This window comes from Equus asinus, chromosome 23 (genome assembly GCF_041296235.1).
Source record: "Equus asinus isolate D_3611 breed Donkey chromosome 23, EquAss-T2T_v2, whole genome shotgun sequence".
Taxonomy (NCBI): Eukaryota; Metazoa; Chordata; class Mammalia; order Perissodactyla; family Equidae; genus Equus; species Equus asinus.
In genome coordinates, this window is record NC_091812.1 from 20,084,117 (window position 1) to 20,110,797 (window position 26,681).

At 38.2% G+C, this 26,681-nt stretch overlaps 1 protein-coding gene across 5 annotated transcripts in view; it reads left to right on the plus strand.

Annotated features, from left to right (window-relative positions):
- The first annotated feature begins 601 nt into the window (after positions 1–601).
- KIF27 (kinesin family member 27) overlaps positions 602–26,681 on the plus strand; it is an 88,662-nt gene continuing 62,582 nt past the window's right edge. For 3 of the 5 annotated variants that reach the window (XM_014828521.3, XM_044756525.2, XM_044756526.2), the window contains exons 1-5: positions 615–785; positions 5,369–5,753; positions 13,996–14,196; positions 17,911–18,869; positions 24,146–24,289. In XM_014828521.3, the coding sequence (XP_014684007.1) occupies positions 5,456–5,753; positions 13,996–14,196; positions 17,911–18,869; positions 24,146–24,289 (1,602 nt within the window). In that variant the 5' untranslated portion in view covers positions 615–785; positions 5,369–5,455. Of the gene's footprint in view, positions 786–5,368; positions 5,754–13,995; positions 14,197–17,910; positions 18,870–24,145; positions 24,290–26,681 lie in introns of all 5 variants that reach the window. The other 2 variants (XM_070495438.1, XM_014828522.3) reach the window with 2 other exon arrangements.

The window sequence follows — 26,681 nt, forward strand, 5'->3', positions numbered from 1 at the left end:
GGTATGTCCATACAACGTAATATTATTCAGTCATAAAAAGGAATAAAAGGTACTGATACATGCTACAATATGAGTGAACCCAGAAAACACTGTTGCGCAAAAAAAAAGCCAGACACAAAAGGCCACAGAGTTTATGATTTCTCGAATACCAAATGCCCAGAACAGTAAATCCATAGAGATACAAAGCAGATTAGTGGTTGGCAGGGGCTGGGGGAGAGGGGAATGACATTGAGTGCTAACTGGTACAGGTATTTCGCTTCTGGGTGATGAAAATGTTTTGGAACCAGACGGAGGTGATGGTTGCACAACACTGAATATCTAAAACGCCACTTTATTGTACACTTTAAAACAGTTCATTTTATGGTATGCGACCTTTACTTAAAAAAAATAAGCTGAATTGGTAGCTAAAATATCGAAACCCAGTGTGACCCTTTCTCGCACTCATTTTACAAACCCGCAGACAGTTACTTTGGCTCGGCACTCTCATAGAGTTCCCTGGGCGTTGGTTTTGTAACCACGCTTAGGGGAGGAGCCCCGGGCGGCCGGCGCCCGGCTCCTCGGCGACGGGGCGGGGCGGGGCGTGCCCGGGGGCGGGGCCGGGGCCGGGCCAGCACGTCCGGCCGGGAGGGGGCGCGTCGGTGGCGGGCTTCGCGCGTTGCCGGGAGATCCCGAGACAACAAAAGGCGCGGGCGGCGGCGGCGGCGGCGGCGGCGGCGGCGCGGCTAAGGGAAGCCGAGGAGTCCTGCGCTGCGTTCGCCGCCGGAGGCCGGGGCTTTCTCGAGCCAGTCAGTGAATGGCGGGCGCGTCGGGAGCGGGGCGACACCCACTTGTCCTCTCGCCGGCTGCGACCGTGCCCCCGGCCAGCCGTTGGGAGGGGGGCCGTCGGCCAGGGAGTCGGGGTCGCCGCGGTGTGGGTTTGGGGGCGCTTGGGGCGCCGGCCAGGCCGAGGAGGGTGTCTGAGGGGTCTGGGGTGGGTGCTGGGACCCCTGCCGAGTGGCCGGCGGAGCTCGGGTCTCCCTTGAAGTGGAAGGGCCGGAGGAACAGGAGGCGGGGGACCGCTGGGCTGCACCCCGCTGGCTCGGGTCCTGTGTCCTCCTCGGGTTCCCGCTTCCGGCTTCGGGTTTGAAGGGGGCTGGGAGGGCCGACCCGCGGCGGGCGTTTCGTTTTGTGGCCAGCCTCCTTTTCCTTGGCGGATGTTGAAACTTTGGTACTTTCTAAGCGCTGTGGGAGTCCGAAAGCCGCTCCCTCAGAGGCAGGTGATAATTGAGAAAGAAAGGGTGCCCAGATTATTTTTGAAACACCTTTTAAATAACACTTCGTCCCCTCCAACTTTTTAAATATTTGTTTACGTCCTATCTTTACTCTCTACTTCGTATCTTCCCTGTCTACTTTATGCATTTAGGGCCTTTTCTGAGCTCCCTACACGATCCACTATCCATTTGCTGGGAAATTTCTTAGGAAAATATTAACAAACCACAATTTTTAGACAAGCAGTACTTCTGAAAAACGAGGGACACAGGATGGCAACGGTATTTGGAGACGCTTGTTTCTGATCAATGACATGGCATCAAGTGATCAAGTATTTCTCTTGTCTTTGCTCAGGTTTCAAAACTCCATTGAGTATACCTCAATATTACCAGCCAATCAGATTTCACTTTTCTTTACATTTATTGGTGACATGATTCATAGGCTTCTGTTGACTGTAATTGATCCGAAATCTGAAGAAGTTTAAGTGTTATGGATTTTTCTTAAAACTTAAGTTCTTGTATTAATGTTTTGCAAGCCATATGTTTATGGTCCGTTATCATTCTTCAATGATTAGCATAGGTGATTTCGATTGCCTTTATAGTCAGATTGTTTATAGATATTCCTAGTCTAGAAACCAAGAAAGTGAAAATATCCCAATTACACTTGGCACTTTTTATTAGCAGTTTCATTGAAAGTAGTTAGATTTAACATAAAACATGACTTTTGTTTTAATGTGGTGGCATAAGAAAAGAAAATAAACCAGTTTTTATGATAAAAACTTCATATGTAGGTGTTCAGAGACATTTGGAAGAACCAACTCTTAACAGCATCTCTGTAGTTTCTTTGGAAAAGTTTCCAGTACCAAATGATTGTAGAGTCCTTTAGGATCCAAGAAAAGATATATCATACTTAGTATTTATTTTTTTCAGTGCAGAATTTACTACAGTGATTGAACTGCCAAGGTTAGGTGCATCTCTTTGTTTTGGCCCCTAAAGATAGTTTGTTGACTCTGTTTTGGGATTTTACAGCCCAAGGGAGCTGATATATTTTTACTCTCAGTGAGCTCTCTGTAGAGTGATGTAAATGTTTTTTGTTACTGTGATCCTTTTCAGACTCCACTCACAAAATTATAAATGCATAGTGCTGCTGTAGGGATTTTTAAAGGCTAGTGAATATTAAATGTCTTCATTAACATTTCCATAGCAAGTAGTGCTGAAAATATTATTTTAGTCCATTGGTCTATAGGTTACTAAATGATGGTGTTCAAGACTAGTCTTCTCCAAAGAGCCCAGCCCCACCCCAAACTGGTTATTTTTCATCATCTGCACTTAAACATTATCATAAGTTACTTGTTACATTTGGTTTTAGCTTTTATATGATGTAAGCTTTATCCTACCAAGACTGTGAACATGCATGTACAAATTTTTATATCAACATACATTTTCATTTCTCTTGGGTATATACCTAAGAGTGGAGTTGCTAAGTCAAATGATAACTGTGTTTAATTTCTTGAGAAACTACCAGACTGTTTTCCAAAGCGGCTACATCATTTTACATGCCCATCAAGAGTATATGAAGGTTCTGTATTCTCTACAATCTTGCTTACACTTATTATGATCTGTCTTTTTGATTATAGCTGTGTTAGTGGGAGTGAGGTGGTATCTTATTGTGGGTTTTTTTTTCTTTTTTAAAGGAAGATTAGCCCTGAGCTAACGTCTGCCACCAGTCCTCCTCTTTTTGCTGAGGAAGACTGGCCCTGAGCTAACATCCGTGCCCACCTTTCTTTACTTTATATGTGGGACGCCTGCCACAGCATGGCTTGACACGTGGTGCCATGTCGGCACCTAGGATCCAAACCAGTGAACCCCAGGCTGCGGAATATGTGAACTTAACTGCTGCACCACCGGGCTGACCCCTCTATTGTTCCTTTTATTGCTTATTGCTTTTGCTTTGGGTGTCATATCTGAGAAATCATTGCCAAATTCAAGGTTACAAAGAGTTTTACCCCAGTGTTTTTCTTTTAAAGGTTTTATAGTTTCAGCTCATACATTTAGGTCTATGAACGATCTTGAATAGACTTTTGTATATGATGTGAGGTAGGAGTTAAGGTTTGTTCTTTTTCTTTTTTTAAAGATTTTATTTTTCCTTTTTCTCCCCAAAGCCCCCAGTACATAGTTGTGTATTTTTAGTTGTGGGTCCTTCCAGTTGTGGCATGTGGGATGCCGCCTAAGCATGGCCTAATGAGTGGTGCCATGTCCGCACCCAGGATTCGAACCTGTGAAACCCTGGGCCACTGAAGTGGAGCACTCGAAGTTAACCACTCTGCCATGGGGCCGGCCCCTAAGGTTCATTCTTATGTGTGCAGATATCCAGTTGTCCCATGACCGTTTGTTGAAAAGACTGTTCTTTCCCCCATTGAATTGTCTTGGCCCTCTTGTTGAAATCAATTGCCCATAAATGTGAAGGTTTATTTTTGGATTCTCAGTGCATTTCCATTGATCTTTGTGTCTGTCTTATGCCAGTACCACACTGTCTTGGTTACTGTGGCTTGGTTTTAAAATTGGGGAAATGAGTCTTCCAACTTTGTTTTTCTTCCAATATTGTTTTGGCTATTTTGTGTCCCTTGAATTTCCATTTGAATTTTAGGATTAGCTTGTCAGTTTCTGCAAAGAAATAAGCTAGGCTTTTGATAGGTGTTGCATTGAATCTGTGGATCAATTTGGGGAATATTGGCATCTTAACAATGTTGTCTTCCAATCTATGAACATGAGATGTTTCTCCATTTATTTAAATGATCTTTACTTTCTTTCAACAACATTTTGTGGTTTTCAGAGTATAAGTTTTACACATCTTTTTTTTTTTTTTTTAAAGATTGGCACCTGAGCTAACAATTGTTGCCAATCTTCTTTTTTTTCCCCCTGCTTTTTTTTTCTCCCCAAATCCCCCCAGTACATAGTTGTATATTTTTTTAGTTGTGGGTCCTTCTAGTTGTGGCATGTGGGACGCTGCCTCAACATGGCCTAATGAGCGGTGCCACGTCTCCGCCCAGGATCCGAACCCTGGGCCACTGAAGCAGAGTGCGAGACTTAACCACTTGGCCACAGGGCTGGCCCCACACATCTTTTGTTAAATTTATTCCTAAGTATTTTATTCTTGTTGATGCTATTGTAAATGAAATTATTTTCTTAATTTATTTTTCAGGTTGTTCATTGTAAGTATAGCCACCAATTTAATTTTTAGTGTATTAATTCCACCAGAGACCTTCAGAAATAAGTACAACATAATTTAGGAGTGGCAAACCAGTTTTTCTATTAGTTTTGATGATTTTCTAATAAAAAATTTAGTTTTAAATTTATATTGACTTAGAGAAATTCTTAAACTATTTTCATAGGTTTATTTCTAATATTTCTGCCAAAGAGGAGATGTTATTTTTCAATACATTGCTATAAAATCTAGTACAAAGTTTTCCTTTTAACACATGTGTACAATTGCCCAGTTATTTCCCTGTCTTAATTTTCTCTTTTTTTTTTTTCCTTCCATTTTTGGCCCTGAGCTAACATCTGTTGGCAATCTTCCTCTTTTTTTTCTCCCCAAAGCCCCAGTACATAGTTGTAATCCTAGTTGTAAGTCCTTCTAGTTCTGTGTGGGATGCCACCACAGCATGGCTCGATGAGCAGTGTGTGTAAGTCTGCACTCAGCATCTGAACCAGTGAGCCATGGGTCACTGAAGCGGAGCGTGTGAACTTGACCACTATGCCACTGGGCCAGCCCCTCCCTGTCTTAATTTTCTAACTCCCCAGTTGTTCAGTATTTAGATTAAAGAGCTGGGAAACATATTACCACTATAGAAAGAATGGCACACTGGAATCCCATGCACTTATCACTTATCTTTATCATTTGCCAACTCATGGCCCCCACCCCCTAGATTATTTTGCAGCAAATCCAGACATCATATCATTTCATCTATAAATTGTAAGTGTACTGTTACAAGACAGATTTACTGTTTGTAATTATCTTATATTGGAACAAAACCTGCTCTAATTGACTTTGCTTTCAAAGATGGTTAGTTTATTAGGATAGAGGAGTCAATAATTAAATTTTGTTTTTATTTGATACACAGGAGTCCAGATCTTACGTAAAATGGATGTTTCTCACACTAAATACTGAATATTAAATAGAAAATCTATTTAGTAAAATCTAAGCTGCCATGGAAGAAATACCAGTAAAAGTTGCTGTAAGAATTAGGCCTCTGCTGTGCAAAGAAGTTCTTCATAATCATCAAGTTTGTGTGAGAGTTATTCCAAACACTGAACAAATTATCATTGGGAGAGATAGAGTCTTTACTTTTGATTTTGTTTTTGGCAAAAATTCCACTCAAGATGAAGTTTATAATACCTGTATAAAGCCACTTGTGTTGTCACTCCTTGAGGGCTATAATGCAACTGTTTTTGCCTATGGACAAACTGGATCTGGGAAGACATACACCATTGGAGGAGGCCATGTTGGTAAGATTCTCATACTCTTTGGCTTTATTTGATACATTAGAAAGAAGCTAAAATATGACCGTACCTGACACACAGGTGCTCAGCATTCTCATTGAATGAAATAATGAATAGGATAATCAGATGTATTCATAAAATCGTCTTTGAAACATTTGCTTTTAAATGTTGAAGTTTTATCAATTTAATTTATGATTATATTTGCTTGAGGAGAGAAGTTTGAGTGTTTAGTGTTCAGCCCTTTGCCTTTTTTCCCCAGTTTTATTGAGATGTAATTGACAGATAACATTGTATTAGTCCAAGATGTACTACCTAATATTTGATGTATATATTGCAAAATAATCACCACAGTAAGTTTAGTTAACCTCAGTCACCTTACATAGTTACAAAGTGTTTTTCTTGTGATGAGAACTTTTCAGATTTACTCTCTCAGCAACTTTCAAGTATATAGTGCAATACTAACTATAGTCACCATGCTGTACGTTACATCCCCAGAACTTATCTTATAACTGGACGTTTTTACCTGTTGACCACCGTCACCCATCTTCCCCATCCCCCACCCCCGCCTCTGGCAGCACTTTGAACAGAATTTAAAATAGAGGGAAATGAGTTAACACGATCAGATTTTGCATCTTTTAATAGTCCACTTATAAATCTTAAAGAGTCCTGCAACCAAGACTTAGAGGCAGGAGGAGAAATTTGTTATGTAGTTTAAAGTGTCTTTTAAAGAATTTTCTAACCAGATTTCTATATTTTTTTTAGCTTTATTGAGGTATAATTGACAAAATTGTAAGATATTTAAAGTATACCTTGTGATGATTTGATAGAAGTTTCCAGTGTGAAAGGGTTCCTCCCATCTAGTTAACACATCCATCACCTCACATATATATATATATATATATATACAGATTTCTATTTTAAATATTGAATATTTTGGGACATAATTTCTTCTGCTTTTGATTCTAGTTTGAAAAGTTAGAATCATAGGATTTCCTTTAGAGCTGAAAGGAACCTTGAAAGTCATTTCTCTTCATCTGTAAGTGAGGAGCTCTAGCCATGGAGCTATGAAGGGCTTGTTCAGTTAGGTGACTAGTGACAGAGCTGGGATTGAAAGCCAAGTCCTCTGCTGAGATTGTTTACCGTATTGGTATTTTTCTACTAAAAGCAAACTTTTGAATGTTGTGCATATGTATCATTGTCTAAAATTATCATTAGTGTTGTCTATATTTATAATGACTCAATATGTTTTCTACTTTCATGCTTTGCAAATATAGAATATATGACTTTCAGAAACATCTCTCATTACATGCAGAGATTCGAGGGGAAGGGTTGGAGGGTGGCACTGGGGTTTGAAGAAGCCCTCATTCCAAAGATTAAATAGAGAGGCCTTAAGTGCCCAGTATCCCTCCTTCCTCATTTTTTAGAATCGCTGTGGTTCAGGATTAGGAGATTAAAGATATTGGATTATTTTAGGGTCTCACAATTCAAAAAAATTCACTATTTTTGACTATAAGTTGTAGTTTTTCTTGAGGACTGTGGCTTTTTTTTGCTTGGCAAATGATTTGTGATCTTTAAGACTCAGTATGTGCTTTATACTAATAGGAGTTATAAATGTTCAGAGCTTCGTAACTTAATTATAGCTATGGGTTTTTTTATTAAGAGTCCATGAATACAATTTCACTTCCTTAAAGGAAAAAGTTATTAAAGTTATTTATTGTCCTAAAATATTTTTTTTCTTTTTTGAGGAAGGTTAGCCCTGAGCTAACATCTGCTGTCAATCCTCCTCTTTTTGCTGAGGAAGACTGGCCCTGAGCTAACATCCGTGCCCATCTTCCTCTACTTTATATGTGGGACACCTACCACAGCATGGCTTGCCAAGCAGTGCCATGTCTGCACCCGGGATCCGAACCGGTGAACCCTGGGCCACCAAAGTGGAACGTGCACACTTAACCACTTTGCCACCAGGCCGGCCCCTGTCCTAAAATCTTTTAACTGCTCTAAAATACTTCGTACCAGAAGAAATACACCACCATTAGGAACAGTTTCTGGTGTTTTTTTTGCCCCTAGTTTTAAAAAAAATTAATGTTCATTGTAAAAAGAATTGCAAGTGATCCTTAAGAAATTAAATTAAACAAATGAAAGCTCCTCTCATCTCCCAAAAATAACAGTTTGATGTATACCATTCTGGAGTCCTCAAGACACTTTTCTAGGCATATTACAAATATGTATGTAGTTTTCCTTTGTTTTTTGTTGTTTCATTTGTTTAATGATATATCTGTGGTTTTTTAACTTTCTTTTTGCATTTAACAATATAAAATGTCATTTGATTTCTTCCCATTTGGGTCATAGAATTTCACCTCATTTTTTGGCTGTATAATATTCCATAGTTTGAATGGATCATAGTTTATCCATTCCAGTATTAATGAACATTTAGATTGTTTCTGGTTTTTACTATTATAAAAAAGTTGCAGTGTATATCCTTGTACATTTAACTTTGAATCCATGTGTTAGTATTTCTATAGAATAGATTACTAGAAGTGTGTTTGTTGAATCAAAGGGTATGTACGGTTAAAATGTGGATAGCTACTGACAAATTGCCTTCCAAAAAGGCTGTACCAGTTTATATTTCCACCCCAATATATGAAAGCCATTTGCTCATATCCTTACCACTTACTGGATATTATAAATCTGAAGTATATATATTTTTGCCATCTGATAGGTGAAAAATTGTACTTTGTTGTTTGAAGTTACATTTCTTGGTGTATTAGTGAAATTAGTGAGCATTTTCAATTTCCCAAGCTGTCTCTGTAGGACACCAATTCTGGGTCAGTCATCTGCTGTTTGATTATTGACTATGCAAACAGTGTTGTTTTTTCCCCCAGTAAATTATTTATTGAGCATTTACAGTGTCTAGGGTACCATGCTAGGCACTGTGGCAGAAGGAAAATCTGTTATTTTTCAATATTATGCTTATTTGAACTAAAATTCATTTTCCTGCTTTTCAGAACCGTGGATTTACTGACTTTACCAGGCTTAATAGTCTCTAAAAACTTTTATTTGTGTACTATTTAAAGAGTAAATAGTTTATAATAGCTAAATGATGTCATTCTTTCTCTGAAGTAGTCTATTTCAGGAATATAAGTGTAACGTTGAAAATGTGATGTTTAGGTTACCAGGATACATATTGAAACTTTATTATAAATATTATTTGAAATTCAGCTTTTTGATAAGTCTTTTGAATTATTCTGTTTTGTTATCTATTGAAGTGGGAAATGAATGAGTTGTTTCTGAACAGCCTTATATTTTGGCTATTCTAGAATGCGTATATGTATACTGTATATTTATAGATAGTACTATTGGCTAGTACCTTGAAGCTCTCAGAAAGGAGTATTCACGTTCTCCCTGGTGTTGGAAAAACCTACAGCTTCTTTTTACCTGCCACACGATGGCAGTCTTACGTCTTAAATTAGGTGAAAGGCAGCTCACATTAATAGAGGTTGAGATTTTCAGGATGTTTGTTGCCAAAAATCTAAACATTGGTAATCTTTAACTTGGAAGCAAGTTGTTTTTAAGGTTCATTTGTAAGCCTTTTTGTAGATTGGAATATATTTTCCATGAAACAAGACTGAAAATGTAAGCAGATTTCTAAATTGGCCTGCAGAAATTTATTTAACTTTAAGTTCCAATTTTTTTTTTCATTTTATTTATTTTTTTTGTGAAGAAAATTGGCACTGAGCTAATATCTGTTGCCAGTCTTCCTCTTTTGGCTTGAGGAAGATTGTCCCTGAGCTAATATCTCTGCCAGTCTTCCTCTACTTTGTATGTGGGGTGCTGCTCCAGTATGGCTTGATGAGCAGTGTATAGGTCTGTGCCCGGGACCTGAACCTGTGAACCCCAGGCCATCAAAGCAGAGCATGTGAACTTAACCACTGTGCCACCAGGCCAGCCCCCCTTAAGTCCCAATTTCTTTCACTTATTTTAAATTTTATCTTGCACTTTTTTTTTTTACTATTTTAAAAATTTTGGTTAAATAAATAAAATTGGCCAGTTAAGCCTTTTTTTTTTTTTTGAAGAAGAAGATTAGCCCTGAGCTAACGGCTACCAATCCTCCTCTTTTTGCTGAGGAAGACTGGCCCTGAACTAACATCCATGCCCATCTTCCTCTGCTTTATATGTGGATGCCTGCCACAGCATGGCTTACGAAGTGGTGCCATGTCCGCACCCGGGATCCAAACCGGTGAACCCCAGGCCACTGAAGTGGAACGTGCGCACTTAACTGCTGCACCACCCGGCCAGCCCCCATTTTAGCCATCTTTAAGAGTATAGTTCTGTGACATTAGGTACATTCACAGAGTTTTGCAACCATCACCGCTATTTCCAAAATTTTACATCACCCCAAATAGAAGCTTTGTACCCATTAAACAATAACTCCCCTCCCTCCATCCCCTGGTAACCTTTAATTTACTTTCTTGTACTGTGAATTTGCCTCTGCTAGGTATTTCATAGAAGTGAATCATACCTTATTTGTCCTCCTGTGTCTTGCTTCTTTCACTTAGGATAATGCTTCCAAGGGTATCCTCCATGTTGTAGCCTGTATCAGATCTTCCTTCCTTTTTATGACTAAATAATATTCCATTATACATATATGCCACATTTTGTTTATTCATTTGTCTATTGGTGGACACTTGAGTTGTTTCCCCCTTTTGGCTGTTGTGTATAATGATGCTATGAACTTTGGTGTTCAAGTATCGGACTCCCTTGTGTGCATTTCTGTTCATTTGTAATGTTATTGTGCTGATCTGTGTTCTGGGCTGTGGAAGTGATAGAGGAGAAGCAGCAGTGATGGAGGAAAAGAGATACAGAGATGTTCTCTTCCTCATTCCTGGACTGAAGTCTAGGCAGGGAGCAGAACTGGGCTTTCTGCACACGTGTCTTCTGTTGCCTTTGGACTCTGGCTTCCTCCCCTGTTTGTTTCTTTTTTTTTTTTTTAAGATTTTATTTTTTTCCTTTTTCTCCCCAAAGCCCCCCGGTACGTAGTTGTATATTCTTCGTTGTGGGTCCTTCTAGTTGTGGCATGTGGGACGCCGCCTCAGCGTGACTTGATGAGCAGTGCCATGTCCGCACCCAGGATTCGAACTGACGAAACAGTGGGCCGCCTGCAGCGGAGCGCTCGAACTTAACCACTCGGCCACGGGGCCGGCCCCTGACACAAGGATTTTTAAAAAAAGATTCTTGCTGACATAAATCAGTTGTATTCCAGTGCCTGGGATTCTACCCGCACCGTAATACATGATCTAAAGAGAGAATTTTAATGCAGAGGACGGTGAAATAGGTTGGTCTAATCTGAGTCAGTTTCAACTACCCCTGCCTGCTTTGAACTTCACTCATGCCCCTTATGCCCGTTGTATCCCTGGAGCTTTCAGTAATATATATCCTTATTAAATCTTTTATTTTTCCCTTAAACTGTTATATAAATATCATTTAGTTTTTTTAGTTGTCCTGTCATTTGATTGTGAGCTTCTTTGTTTTATGCTTCTTCCAATGCTATACAGTATATTTAGCTTATTTATTTTTTTAAAGATTTTATTTTTCCTTTTTCTCCCCAAAGCCCCCGGTACATAGTTGTATATTTTTAATTGTGGTTCCTTCTAGTTGTGGCATGTGGGACACTGCCTCAGCATGGCTTGATGAGCGGTGCCATGTCTGCACCCAGGATCTGAACCGGTGAAACCCTGGGCCACTGAAGTGGAGCGCTCGAACTCAACCACTTGGCCACGAGGCTGGCCCTATTTAGCTTATTTTTAAGCTATCTGTATTTAAAATTTTTAATTTAGTTTTAGACTACATATTTAAATTATTTCTAATGGTAAAAGTTTAAATATTACAACTAAAAGGTAAAAGTTTTTCTTTCTTTTTTTCTCCCTATTCTGACTCTGCTCAGGTAACCACTGCTTTTTGTGTACTCTTTCAGAAGTATTTTTTGCATAGATATGTATGTTTTCTTTTACTCAAATGAGATTTACTCTTCAATTGCTTTTTTTACTTCATAGATTTTAACATTTGTTTAACAGTAGGTATGTTGTAGACCGTTGTTGACTAGTCATTCTCCTACCAATAGATTTATTAGATTGTTTGGAATCTTTTCACAATTACAAGCAATCTTTATACAACATCTTTGAGTATGTACATATGTATTTCTTTAGGACTATATCTGAGTCAAAGGGTGATCACATTTAAACTTTTGATGTTATTGATACTAATGGTTCTCCAAAAAGGCTGTACCCGTTTACATTCTCATAGTGGATTAGAGGACCAATTTGCTCACCTTGAGGAAACAGTCAATTAGGAAATGGGGAATTATCAAATTTAAAAATCTTTACTCAGATGTTATTTTAAACAATGAATAATCATAAATAGTGATCAGATCTTTGTGAACATAGTTTTTCATCAAAGTGATGTGATTTTTAATAGTATTTTAGTGTTAATTGAGAGAATGCTGGATAAATCGGTTTTACTGTATCTTAAAATAATTTATAACCTTTTCTTTACCCACTTCCCCGATCTGCTATCGCACTTCTCTGCTTCTCTTTGCAATAGAACCCTGAAAGTGTCATCTGTGACTCACTGTCAGTTCTTCTCCTCCCAGTCTTTCTTAAACCCATTCCATTCAGACTTTCATCTTCACAACTATTGAAACTCCATTTGTTAAGATGTCATAAATGACCATCCCTTTTCTAAATTCAATGCTCAGTTCTCATTTCTCATCATGCTAGCCTTTCAGCAAATTTGATACACATTCTCCACTTAGTTTACAGGCCACCACATTCTTGGTTTTCCTCCTACTTAACTGGCTGTTCCTCACACTCTCTTGCTGATACTTTATAAGTGGACCAATAAATAATTAAGTTCCCGGGGCTCAGTCTTTGGTGCTCTTCTCTTCTGATGCTCTACTTTTCCCCTTGATCTTGTCCAGCCTGATGACATTAGATACCGTCTATATGTAGCTGACTTCCAATTTTTTATCTCCAGTCCAGACTTGAACTCTGGACTTATATATCCAACTGCCTATTCAACTTTCCTAATTGGATGCCTAATAGACATCTCAAACTTAATAGGTCAAAAAATGAACCTCTGCCATTTTTCCCTTAAACCAGCTCAACAACCACTCTTCTCCATATCAGTTGATGGCAACTCCAGTGGCTCATGACAAAACTGTGGAGTCATCCTTGACTCATTGCTTTCTTTCACATTCTACATCGTATCTGTCAGGGAATCTTAATGGCTTTCCCTTCAACATAAATCCAGAATCTGGTCAGTTCTCACCTTTCTCTTCTACCATCCTAGTATGAGCCACTATTACCTACCTCCAACCCCCTTGCCTCCTGGATTACTGCACTGTTCTCCTGAGTGGTCTTTCCGCTTCTGCCCTTGGCCTTCTATGACAGATGTAAAGCACAGCAGCCAGAGTTGTCTCTTTTAAATCCCAAGTTACTGCTCTGCTTCAGTGGCTCTCATCTCAGAATAAAACCCAAAGCCTGTCCTTTTCTACAAGGACCTACATGGTCTGGCCTCTGTCATCCCTGTGACCTCATCCCCTGTCCTTCTCCCCTTGCTTCCTCTGTTCCAGTCGCACTGGCCTCCTTGTTTATGGATCACACCAATTTACTGCCTTCACACTGGCTGTTCTCTCTGCCTGGGACACTCTTCCTTCAAATACCCACCTGGCTCCTCTGCCACCTCTTTCAAGTCTTTGCTCTGATGTCAGCTTCTCAATGATGCCTATCATGACTTTCCTACTTTAAAGTTGCAAGTACCTCCCACCTAAATACACTCACACTTCCTGTCCCCTGACTCTGTCCTATTTTTTCCTCCACGCATACTTATCACTTTTAACATACCATATAATTCACTTATCAGTTATTCTACCTTGCTATTGTCCGTCTGTCCTCAGTACAGTCCCACAAGGACAGGGATTTTTTTCCTCCGTTTCATTCACAAATGGTTCCCAGGGTCCTAGAATGTTGCCTGGCACATAGTAGGTACTAAATAAATATTTGTTGAATGAATGCATGAATGAATTTTGAGTAAGGACATGCATGTGAAAACTTTTACCTATGAATTTTATGGTTACGGTTTTAAAAAATTTATAGAGAAATGTAAGAAAATAAATTTATTGATTATAAATTTTGGGTTGTAGCTTTTCTTATATTTTAAGTTTCAGATGTGGTTTCTTTTTCTAAATTTTCAGCTTCAGTTGTGGAGGGTCAAAAGGGTATCATTCCTCGAGCTATCCAAGAGATATTTCAAAACATCTCTGAAAACCCTAGCATTGACTTTAATATAAAAGTATCCTATATAGAAGTATACAAGGAAGACCTAAGAGATCTTCTAGAATTGGAGACATCTGTGAAGGATCTTCACATCCGAGAAGATGAAAAAGGAAACACAGGTAAAGTAGCTTACTTAATTGATAGCTTTCATTAGCAAATAGATATGATTTAATTCAATTTCTGGGTATAATCCAAAGAATCTTTAAAAAGAGACAGAAGCAAATGAATTTGTTTTTACTTTAAAATTGAATAGCTTATTAATTAACAGCATCAGTACCAGGTGAAAAGTAGAATTTCAGACTGATTGTTGGTAAGGCGAAGTTATTAAGATGTAATTCAAGACGCTTATTCCTGTAATTGTCACCCCCACTGGGCTGACCTTAAGTGGGACTGTGAAATAGGTTAAATTAGTTTTTGTAATTTTTTTTTCCTCCCAGAGTTACCCCGAGATTGGGGATGGCTTCTCCCTTTGCTGTTCATTCAGGTTGATCCAGAACTCTCCTTTCGTTTTGATTTTTGTCTTAGAACACCTGTAGCTTCTTTTTCTTCTTTTTTTTTAGAGTTCTCCATATTGACCTTTACCTGGCCTTTGTTTTGCTTCTCAAGCTCTGACTTTCTGTGCTACCAACCTGTTAATCTTGATAAATATCCATTTGTTTGGAAATGGGAAAAGGTTAGAATGGGAGGGTCAAAATGCAAATATTTTAAGAAATAATACTTTTCTGCTGTTCTGATTTAAATGGTAATATGTTCAACATAGAACATTTTGAAAACAGAAAAGTATAAGGAAGAAAGTTAAAGATCATCTTTAATCTGAGAACCCAGAAATAGCAACTTTTCTTTTTGGTGTGTTTCCATCCAGATTTCTTTTTCTATGCATATATATATATTCTTAATTAACTTATTTTTTTGGTGAGGAAGATTGACCCTGAGTAACATCTCTGCTGAGCTTCCTCTATTTTGTATGTGGGACACCTCCACAGCATGGCTTGATGAGTGGCGTACAGGTCCATGACTGGGATCCAGACCTGTGAACCCTGGGCCACCAAAGTGAAATGTGTGAGCTTAACCACTACGCCACCGGACCAGCCCTCATGTAATTTTTTTTTTTAAATATACTTGCAACCCCACATATAGTATTGCATCTTATTTTTTCACTTTTTCTTTTTAAGATTTAAAAAATTTTTCCTTTTTCTCCCCAAAGTGCCCCTGATACATAGTTGTATATTTTTAGTTGTGGGTCTTTCTAGTTGTCGCATATGGGATGCCGCCTCAGCATGGCTTGACTAACGGTGCCGTGTCCGCGCCCAGGATCTGAACTGGCAAAACCCTGGGCTGCTGAAGCAGGCAAACTCGACCACTCAGCCATGGGGCTGGCCCCCTTATTTTTTCACTTAATATTTATATTGTGAGCATTTTCCCAGGTCATTTTTTCAAACTTATGATTCTTCTTAGTCATGTAGTTTTTTTCCTGAAGTATTATAATTTATTTAACTAATATTGCATTGTTGGACATTTAGGCTGTTTCCAGATTTTCCATATTATTAATAACAATGACTGTTCTTGAATGTCTTCCTCTCCTAGAAAACACATTTAGTAGAACCATACTGGAAATAAAGGATCTTGCCAGAGTGACTCTGGGGGAACTTCCTAGCAGTTAGCAAAGATGGCAGTCGTCATTCAAACAGCAGCCTGCAGGGGGCAGTAAAGCTTGCCTTCTTATAGGCTCCGTCCTGGCAGCCCTGGCATTCCTGGGTTTGAAGAAAGTGGTTTCTGTTTTATTTTTTAGAAAGAAAGCATGGTAGTTTATGGTCTTATTAGATAACTCAGTATAGTTTTATCTTTTCTGGACAAATTCAGACTGATGTTTTGATCTTCTGTATCTTATGAAATGTAATTATTGAATGCTTTTATCTTTTACTAAAAGTTACAAGAATAATACATGTTTATTGTAAAATAGTGAAACAATACAAAAGTATACACTATCACTCTTGATAAACTTAATGATCAAAATATTCCATAGCTGATAATCAATTTTGCAAAAATTTTGGAAGGACATGACAAATTGTCTTAAGACAGGTTGCCATATATCTCATATAGTGTCCCACTCACAACCAAAATGCATTTGTTTGACATATTTATTTAGTTCCTCTGTGTGAAGTGGTGGTTGGTATCCAGCCTGGATGCTGCACAATTATTCTCACCTTGGAAGCTTTTTAAGAAATACTGATTTTGGGGCCCTACTTTTTTTTTTTTTTTTTTGAGGAAGATTAGCCCTGAGCTAACTACTGCCAGGCCTCCTCTTTTTGCTGAGGAAGCCTGGCCCTGAGCTAACATCCATGCCCATCTTCCTCTACTTTATACATGGGACGCCTACCACACCATGGCGTGCCAAGTGGTTCCATGTCCGCACCTGGGATCTGAACTGGTAAACCCCGGGCCGCCGAGAAGTGAAACATGTGAAGTTAACCGCTGCACCACTGGGCTGGCCCCATGGGCCCTACTTTTTAGAGATTCTGGTGAATTAGTCTGGGATGAGGCCTTGGCATTGGTACTTTTTTTGTGTAAACCTACCATGTGATTTACCGGTGATGTTGAGGACCACAGATAGTGGTCAGCTATAGCCTAACATTAGAGAAACTTTGTAGAAGTTGGTTCTGTGATTTACAGTTACAGTGTCATTTTGGAATTGCTGATATTCTAGCACTGTCTGTAGCACAGGTACTTTAGAACTTTAACTAGATTGTTAAGAAAGGTGTCATGATGGAAATAATACAAGCGAAATGGTTGTTTTTTCAAAGAAACAGTGACATGACAGGATCTGATTAAAGAGGAAGCGGAGTACTGTAATTCAAGAAGAGAATAGGAGCTTTACTGCTCTCATTCAAATCCGAAATCCACCTATTCCTTTTTTGAAATATTTTTGGATGTAAACAAATACTGTGGGTGTTAAGCTTAGGTTATTTTTGCTTCTTATTCTCCCATTGAAATAGAAACATTTTTGCTTTTTTTGAATTGCCATCTCATTTGTTTTACTCTGATATTGTATCTACATTTCTGTTTTTAAAATGAATAACCAACTTATACTACTGAATTTTTCATTTATCATTGGTTATGACCCCACAATACCGAAAATTTTAAACCTAAGGATAGCTTGAATATTAACGAAACTCATAAGAAACTAATTTCTTTTAGCTAATCTAGTACTGATTAATTCTTCTGAGTTATATGTTTAATTACCCTATTACCTTTTAATTAATCTGTTAGACTCTGCAAATCAAAATACTGGTATAAAGAGTTTTTCTTTTGTCAGCCATCTTAAAGAATTGAGCATGATATGTGACTCCAAATAAACCAGATTTTTTTTTCTTCTTCTCCTCAAAGCCCCCCAGTACATAGTTGTATATTCTCGTTGTGAGTGCCTCAGGTTGTGCTGTGTGGGATGCTGCCTCAGTATGGTCTGATGAGCAGTGCTAGGTCCACACCCAGGATCCAAACCGGTGAAACCCTGAGCCACTGAAGCGGAGCGCCCAAACTTAACCACTCGACCATGAGACTGGCCCCTGGATTGTTTAAAATATATATATATTTTATATCTTTTAGAATTTAAACATCAAAATGAGTGTTGTCCATTAAAATAGTTCCTTTGGGAGATTATCTAAAATTATTTAATGATGCTGATGTTACTGTTATTTGAAGTGCTATTGATTTTTTTTTAAAAGGGACTGTTTTACCTGGGCAGTTTAGCAAATGGTAAACTGTTCTGTGGTTAATTTAACTATACTAGATTTTGATTAAAACTTGTTTTAAAAACTTGCTATTGCTATTTTAAGTGATTGTTGGGGCCAAGGAGTGCCAGGTGGAGAGTGCTGATGAAGTGATCAGTCTCCTGGAAATGGGGAATGCGGCCAGGCATACCGGTACCACTCAAATGAACGAGCACTCCAGTAGATCACATGCAATTTTTACAATCAGCATTTGTCAAGTGGAGAAAAATGTAGAGGCAACTGAAGATGGATCGTGCTATTCCCGTCGGCATATTGTCTCAAAGTTCCACTTTGTGGATTTGGCTGGATCAGAAAGAGTAACCAAAACAGGGAATACTGGTGAACGGTTCAAAGAATCCATTCAAATCAATAGTGGGTTGCTGGCTTTAGGAAATGTAATAAGTGCTCTTGGGGACCCGCGCAGGAAGAATTCACATATTCCATATAGGGATGCTAAAATTACCCGGCTTCTGAAAGATTCTCTGGGGGGCAGTGCCAAGACTGTCATGATCACTTGTGTCAGCCCATCCTCCTCGGATTTTGACGAGTCCTTAAATTCTCTCAAATATGCCAACAGAGCACGCAACATTAGAAACAAACCCACCTTAAACTTCAGCCCAGAGTCAGACCGAATGGACGAAATGGAATTTGAGATTAAGTTGCTTCGAGAAGCTTTGCAAAGCCAGCAGGCTAGTATCAGCCAAAGCAGCCAGATCCCTCGAGAGGGGACTCCTGATAAAAATAGGATCCATTCTCTTGAGGAGCAAGTAGCTCAGCTACAAGGAGAATGTCTGGGGTACCAAAATTATATAGAGGAAGCCTTTACATTCCTAGTGGACTTAAAAGATGCTGTGAGACTAAACCAAAAGCAGCAACACAAACTACAGGAGTGGTTTAACATGACCCAGGACGTCAGGAAGGCAATTCTCACCTCCTTCAGAGGAAACCAAGGCAATGGAAACCTGGAAGAGGAACCACAGCATATTACAATTCTCCAGCTGAAGCGAGAGCTTAAGAAATGCCAGGTACTTACTACTTTTATAAGTAACTTGCTTAAGGACTAAATTTATTTGGGTGAGTGTCATTTTGGAATTTCAGAAGTTTTTTTAAAAGGATTATATGTAAAATCTCATTTGCCTTTGCTCTGCTTCTTTCTCCTTTCTCTTTCTATTGCTTTCTCATAATTTATAACCTTCTTGGCTCCTCCTCCTTTCTCCTTTAGGTAAAATATATTTTAATTTGTTATATTCATTAAATAGAATTTTGTGGACCTTGTCATTAGAGGATGAAAAGAAATGCAATTTCAGAAACAAAACTAAGTTATACTTTAATGAGTTTTTATCCTTCTATGGGTCAGTGGTTCTTGAAAGAAAAAAATACTTCATCCTTTGAGTTTGGAGTATTGATTTTTTAAACAAACAAATCATCATATGTGATAATATTTAAGTGATGTAGATATGTACATGTATACATATCGCATATCTGTATATTGAGTTCAGAATTACATTTCCCCACTTTTCATTCAAAAAATATTTATTGAGTGAAGATTACGTGTCATGGGGGAAATAGTGGAGCATAAGACATACCTAGTTCTGCTTATGTGGAGTTTGCAATCTGGTGGGCAAATGGATGTTCTCCAAGTTTTTTAAAATAGGGAAACATAGTTAAAAAAGAGCTGCCTAGTTAGAAATCTTTCCTCAATACCTTTTAATATGTCTTAGAAAGAATCCAGTTGTATTATTCTCTATTACAGCATTTCTCGAACTTTTTGTTCACAAAGTTCCTTTACACTCTTAAAATCAAGGTCCCCCATTGTTTCTATTGATATTTACCATATTAGAATTAAAACAAGAAGTCTAAACTATTAATTCATTCAAAACTAACATAATAACTCAATTATATGTTAACATAAAGAACATTTTTTCGTGAAAGAAAAAACATTTTCCACAACAAAAAAAATTACACAAGAGTGGAATTGTTTACATTTTTGCAAATCTCTTTCAATGTCTGGCTTGATAGAACGTAGGCAGATTTTCATATCTACTTCAGCATTCAATTTGTTGCAATATGTTGTTTTAGTTGAAGTATATAAAGAAAATCCAGCCTCATATAGATTTGTAGTTGGAAGGGAGGAATATTTTAATGACTTTCAGATAAGTGTAGATATTCTTCCTTGATATTACATAAAAACTCAACAAGCAGGGACTGGCCCTGTGGCCGAGTGGTTAAGTTCGGGCACTCCGCTGCAGGCGGCCCAGTGTTTCGTTGGTTTGAATCCTGGGCTCGGACATGGCGCTGCTCGTCAAACCACCCTGAGGCAGCGTCCCACATGCCACAACTAGAAGGACCCACAACGAAGAATATACAACTATGTACCGGGGGGCTTTGGGGAGAAAAAGGAAAAAAAAATAAAAATCTTTAAAAAAAAAACTCAACAAGCAGAAATTTCCTAAAGGTTATTTGCAATGTGAGATTTGAAACGATTTTGTTAGATTAAGATCTATACATTAAAATACACTGGTCTTTGTCTTGTACTTTGAATGGATCTCTTATCCACACATGATTTTGAATCATGCACTGGGCATTTGGGAAACATTTGTTTACTAAGTTATGCAGATCTTCCAAATTTTGACACATTTCATTATACAATATAAAAAAATCATTTTCATTAATATCACCACTGATCTCTCCAGCAAAGTCTTTAAGTATTGGAAGCTGTCATGCCCTTAGTAGCAGAAATGTTTTCCAAAATTCCAAAATTTTTGTACAAAACTCAAATTTTATAATTTGCAACAATTACCATTAATTGTTTTCCTTGAAATGACAATTCTTGTTTTCGAGAAAATGTCTGCCACATACCCAAGTGTGAATAACCATATCTGTCAGTCATTCTTTAGAGTAGAAATAGTGCCCTATGAAAAAAGTGGCTAGTTCAGCTTGCAACCCAAACAATTACACAAGACTTTTCCCCCACAGACAACTATTCCCCTTCAGTATGCAGCAGAACTACTTTATGCATACCTCCCACTTTGTCACATAGAATACTAAAAAAAGTAAAGTGTTGAGATTTAATAAAATAATTTTTATTGCTTTATCAAGATATTCTTTTTTTTTGCTGAGAAGATTCACCCTGATCTAACATCTGTTGCCAGTCTTCCTCTTGTTGTATGTGAGCTGCCGCAACAGCATGGCCACTGGCACACGAGTGCTGTATGTCCGTGCCCAGAACCCAAACCTGGGCTGCTAAAGTGGAGTGCACCGAACTTAACCACTAGGCCACCAGGGCTGGCCCTATCAAGATAGTCTTAAGTAAAGTTGGCATTTGTTTGCTTTTAATGTGAGTGCACAGCAGTGAAGAGTACAGTGATTACTAGTAGAGTTTGGTGACTCTTCCTGTATTTGTGCTGGGAGCCGGCAGTTTTACCCACTATTGCTTTTGCACCATCAGTGCAAATGTCAACATGGTGAAAAAGGTAAATAGCATCTTAGTATTATTAGGAAAATAGTTTTGACCTCAAGAACACTCTGAAAGGATCTGAGAGACATGCCAAAAGGGTCTCTGTTGAGCACACTATGCTGAGCAGGATGAGAATTCCTGCTCTACTACAAAGTTTTTGATATTTAACTATAGGCATTTAAAGTAATACTTTCTAAATCACGGATTTTTTTTTTAAAGGCTGTAACTCTGCCCTGCTTTCTTCCTAGTCAGCGCAGGCCTGGCCCTTCCTCATTGGTATAAGAAACTGGTGTACAGGTTACTGAAGGGTTGAACTTTGGGACACATGTAGGAGTTGGTGACAGGAAATGTTTTTCCTTCATGCTTCTAAGGTGGCTGAAATTGGAAGCCCACAAAACCCACCGCTTGAGGGTGGGGTGCTTGGTAACTTTTTCTCTCTGTTTGTTGGAAACTCTAAATTTAAACTTGTCCAGATTATGATTTCCCAAAGATATTAGCAGTCTTGATGAGAAGAGGCACTGTGATCAGATTATTTTGGGGAATGCTAGATTGGGAAAAGCAGACAGATTTCCTAATCCCAAACCTTCTCAGAACTTTGAAAGTGCTATTGTCTAGCACGAATCTCAAAGCGAGAGACATAATATTCAGTGTTTCCCAATTTTAAAAATGGGTTCTCTGTTTTTGATCTGCAGTCTTGCAGGACTAGTCTTTGGATACCACTAAACAGCAAATGGAGAAATGATTGATGTCATTCCTCACCCTGTATATCTCTTTGAAAAATTGTCTTAAACTTCCTTTTCTGTTCTTTTTTTTCTGTGAGAGACAGAGTAACATAGTAGTTAAGAACATGGATACCAAACTGCTGAGGTTTGAATCCCAGCTCCTCTGCTTACTAGTTCTATGACCTGGGGTGAAGGCTTAACCACTCAGTGCTTCAATTTCCCCATTTGTAAAATGGAGACAATAATAATAATCACTTTGTAGGGTTGTGAAGATTATTACAGCATTAGTTCCCATAAAGTGATGAGAAGGATGCCTGGTGTGTAGTAAGGCTCAATAAATGTCAACTTGTTGTTATCTCCTCTCATTTATTTTTCACTGGCCTTTGCCTGTGGACTCAGTCATCGTATGTAGTGCCACATGTCAGGGCTTACTGTGAAGGCAGCTTGATAAACTCGTCTGCCTGGGGGGACAGCGGTCTGTTTGGGGAGAGGCACCTTCTCTTTGCTCAGTCCTGCTTCCTTGAGCCTGTTAGGGAAGCAGATAAGTACTTTTAAAAAAATTCCTAGCTAAGATGAGATCGTGGGCATCTCACAGGTAGAATAGTAGCTGGATTGTTGTTAGGGAAGTAAGTGTCATTTTAAAGTTACCATCTTCTCTTTTTTAGACGCTGTCACATAGTGTTGTAACCTTGATTTTTGCCATTGGTCAATTATTGGAGCACTCCATCCCCTCATCAGTATTTCTTAAGGAAGTTTGTTGCTTTTTTATTCCAAATTTTGAACACAAGAACAGTACATGAACATGAATATATTCAACAGTTAAACACTTTTAAATAAATAGTAAACAATAAAAATGTAGTTTATAAAGCGTATGTAAAAATCTTTAAAGGGTGTGGCAAAATCAGGGTTGGCCTCAGTCCATGGGTTACCATTGCAGGGGCCCATCCATCTCCATGCCACTGCCTGAGTTGTCGCACACATACTCTGTTTTTGCAAATTAAATCTTATTTGTAAAGTGAACACTGTGTAAATTACCTACTCTGTCTTGCCTTTTCCTGTGGCTTAGTGGAAAGAGTATAGACTTTGGATCGAGGTAGGCCCTGGGGTTGAATGTCAGAGTTTACTTAATGCCCCATATCATCTTGGGAAGAGGTTTTAATCTCACTGAGCTTTAGTTCCTTCATGAAAAAGGAATCATCTATTCAGTGAGATATTTTTAAAATTCCAAGTCACCATCTAGCATAACGTAGACCCTTGACAAATACTAATTTTCTTTTTGTTTATTTAATTTAAAAATTATCTTAAAAGTATTATTTGCATATCCCAAGTTTATTTGAAAACACGAATAATTTACTAGAAACTAAGGAAACTATTTGTTTAACCACATTTTTAGACATCTTCAAAATATCTCTCTTAATAGTAAAAGTGTACAAAAGTAGCAAATGTTCTTTTTTTTTTTGAGGAAGATTAGTCCTGAGCTAACTGCTGCCTAATCCTCCTCTTTTTGCTGAGGAAGCCTGGCCCTGAGCTAACATCGGTGCCCACCTTCTTCTACTTTATATGTGGGACGCCTACTACAGCATGGTGTGCCAAGCGGTGCCACGTCCACACCCGGATCCAAACCGGTGAACCCTGGGCCGCCGAAGCGGAATGTGCTCACTTAACTGCTGCGCCACTGGGCCAGCCTCACAAATACTCTTTATTTAAACATCCAAATGCATTCTTATACTCTAAGGTCAGTTTGGAAAATGTAACCTCTTTGATTTTTAAAAACCCACATTAAAATCTTATGGCAATTCTAGCAAACTTGTAAAAATCCTACTGAATGTGCCATAGAACCTAAATAACTGGACTTCATTTAAAATGTAAGAAATAAAAATCAGGAAAATCTTCCTATCTTTATGATAGTTAATTCTTATGTTATAGCAATGATAGGTCCTCTCAAGTGTTTCTGCCTTTCTTATAAAGAAACCAGAAAAAATGGTGAAAAGGAACAGGATAAGAAGAATTTTAAGAGACATCGTCAAGCTGTCATTAAATAACTGTTTTTGTGGTATTATGTGGGTTCTCCAGAGTGTTTTCCGTGGTGAATCTCTCCTGTGCTTTCTTTCCCTCCTCCCAGTGTGCTCTCGCTGCTGATGAAGTAGTATTTAATCAGAAGGAGCTGGAGGTGAAGGAACTAAAGAATCAGGTGCAAATGATGGTACAGGAAAACAAAGGACATGTTGTATCTTTGAAAGAAGCGCAAAAAGTGAATAGATTGCAGGTAGAGTTTCTTAATATATCTAGCTCTGTAGATTTAGTTGAAGTAGTACCTAACTAAACAGAATAGCATTTTAAATGATAAATGGGAATGTTTACAGAAATAAGATTAGTTGAAGAATTCTGAAGACAGGCATCTAAAATTTTGAGTTATTATAGTTTTTCCCCTAAATCAGTATAAAGGGAAAATGTTGGTATTGTTGGCCTGACTTATATTTCACAAGTATAAAGGTAATACCCAGGAACTTAATTTGCAGATCATGTTATGGTTATCTTTTTTTTTTGGTGAGAAAGATTGGCCCTGAGCTAATCTCTCTTGGCAGTCTTTCTCTTTTTGCTTGAGGAAGATTGTCTCTGAGCTAACATCCATGCCAGTCTTCCTCCATTTTTGTACGTGGGACACAACCAGAGCCTGGCTTGATGAGTGGTGTGTATGTCTGTGCCCGGGATCTCAACCCATGAGCCCTGGGTCACCAAAGTGGAGCACGTGATCTTAACCACTATGCCGTTGGGTTGGCCCCTATGGTTATCTTTTCTCCATACTTTTCCTTCCTCTTGTTTGCCAGGGTAGTAGGCACTGTGATATTGTTGAGTTGGAAGGTAAACACATAATTTAAACATTTTAATTTATTAGCTTATCCTTCTTTACTCCTTCAGTGATTTGCTCTTTAACTTTGATTAAATGTTTCAAATTCTCTATCTTAGCGTTCCTGTTATTAACATGGATATGCCTATGGTGTAACAGGGTATGTCCCTGAATAGTGTACTTCCTGACTATGAAAGCCCCTCACCTCCCAAAACAGTTAATTTCATTGAAAGCCTTTAGCTTCCTATCAGTGAGGAACTAATGCCCTGAGAAAAAATTTGATCCAGTACAAATTACATTTTGATTTTCACATTATTTATTTTTGTTTTCTTTAACTCTTCTAATTCTATAGTAATTTTAACATATAAAACATGCAAAACAAAATGTATCGTTCAGTGATTTATCACAAAGAGAACAGCCGGGTAACCACCACGAGGTCAGGAAATAGCAAACTGCCAGCCCCTTGGAAGTCCTGAGTCCCTCCTCAGAGAGAGCTGCTCTCCTTACTGTCACATAATCATTTCCTTGCTTTGCTTTGTGGTTTTACTAATGTGTATCCCTGAACACTACAGTTTAGTTTTTGGAATCTTTATAAGTTTCACCATTCAGTATATATTCTTTAGTTGCTTTTTGTTTGCTTTTATTGAACATTTTGTTTGTTCTGATTCATCCATGTTGTTGTGTGTAACTAGCTTGTTTAGTTTTATAGGTATATAGGATTTCATTGTATGAATATACCACAATTTATTTTTCTGTTCTACTGTTGATGGACATTTTCTTTTCTATGAATTTTCTGATACATGTCTCTTTGTGCACACATATGCGTGCACACACACACTCAGACATTTCTTTTGGATTTGTGCTTAGTAGTTGAATTGCTAGGTCATAGGGCACGTAAATCTTTAACTTTAGTAAATAGCACCAAACTCTTTTCCAATTTACTGTTACACCAGCACTATATAAGCATTCCCACTGCTTCACGTGCTTGCCAATGCTTGTTAGTGTTAATTTTTAAAACTTAGACAATCTGGTAGGTATGAGTGTTATTTTATTGTGGTTTTACTTTGCATTTCCCTGATGACTAGTAAAGTTGAACACTTTTTCATGATTTTTGGCTATTTGGATATCTTTTGTGAAAGACTCATTCAAGTCTCTCACTTATTTTTCTATTGGACTGTGTCTTTTGAATTATTTGCAGACGTTTGTTATGTATTCCAGGTATGATCTCTTTGTCAGTGACATGGTTCCAAATATTTTTTCCCTTTCTTTGGCTTGCTTTTTACTCTCAATGATGTCTTTTGATGAAAAGATGTATTGTAAATCAAATTCAACTATCTTTTTCATTATGGTTAATGATATTTGTGATCTGTTTAACAAGTCTTTCCTTTTCCCAATCGTTTTCTTTGAGGATACTTTCTATATTATTTTCTAGGGGCTTTGTTTTGCCTTTTGACTTTGGCTCTCCAGTTCTCCTGGAATTGATTTTTGTGTATAGAGTAAAGTAAAGGTCAAATTTCATTTTTTTTCCATATAGATAGCATTTGTCCCAGCATAATTTATTGAAAAGACCATCCTTTTACTACTGTTCTGAGTGCTGTCTTTGTCGTAAGTCAGGGTTCATTTGTGCATGAATCTATTGTCTATTTCCGGGACTTCTGTTGTGTCCTATTGTTTTGTCTGTCCTTGAGCCCATATCACATTTCTTATTTATGGTAGGTTTATAATAAGTCTAGACATTTGGTAGAGCAAGGCCTTCTGTTCTCCTCTTCCCCAAGAATATCTTTGTTGTTTCATATAAATTTTAGAATCA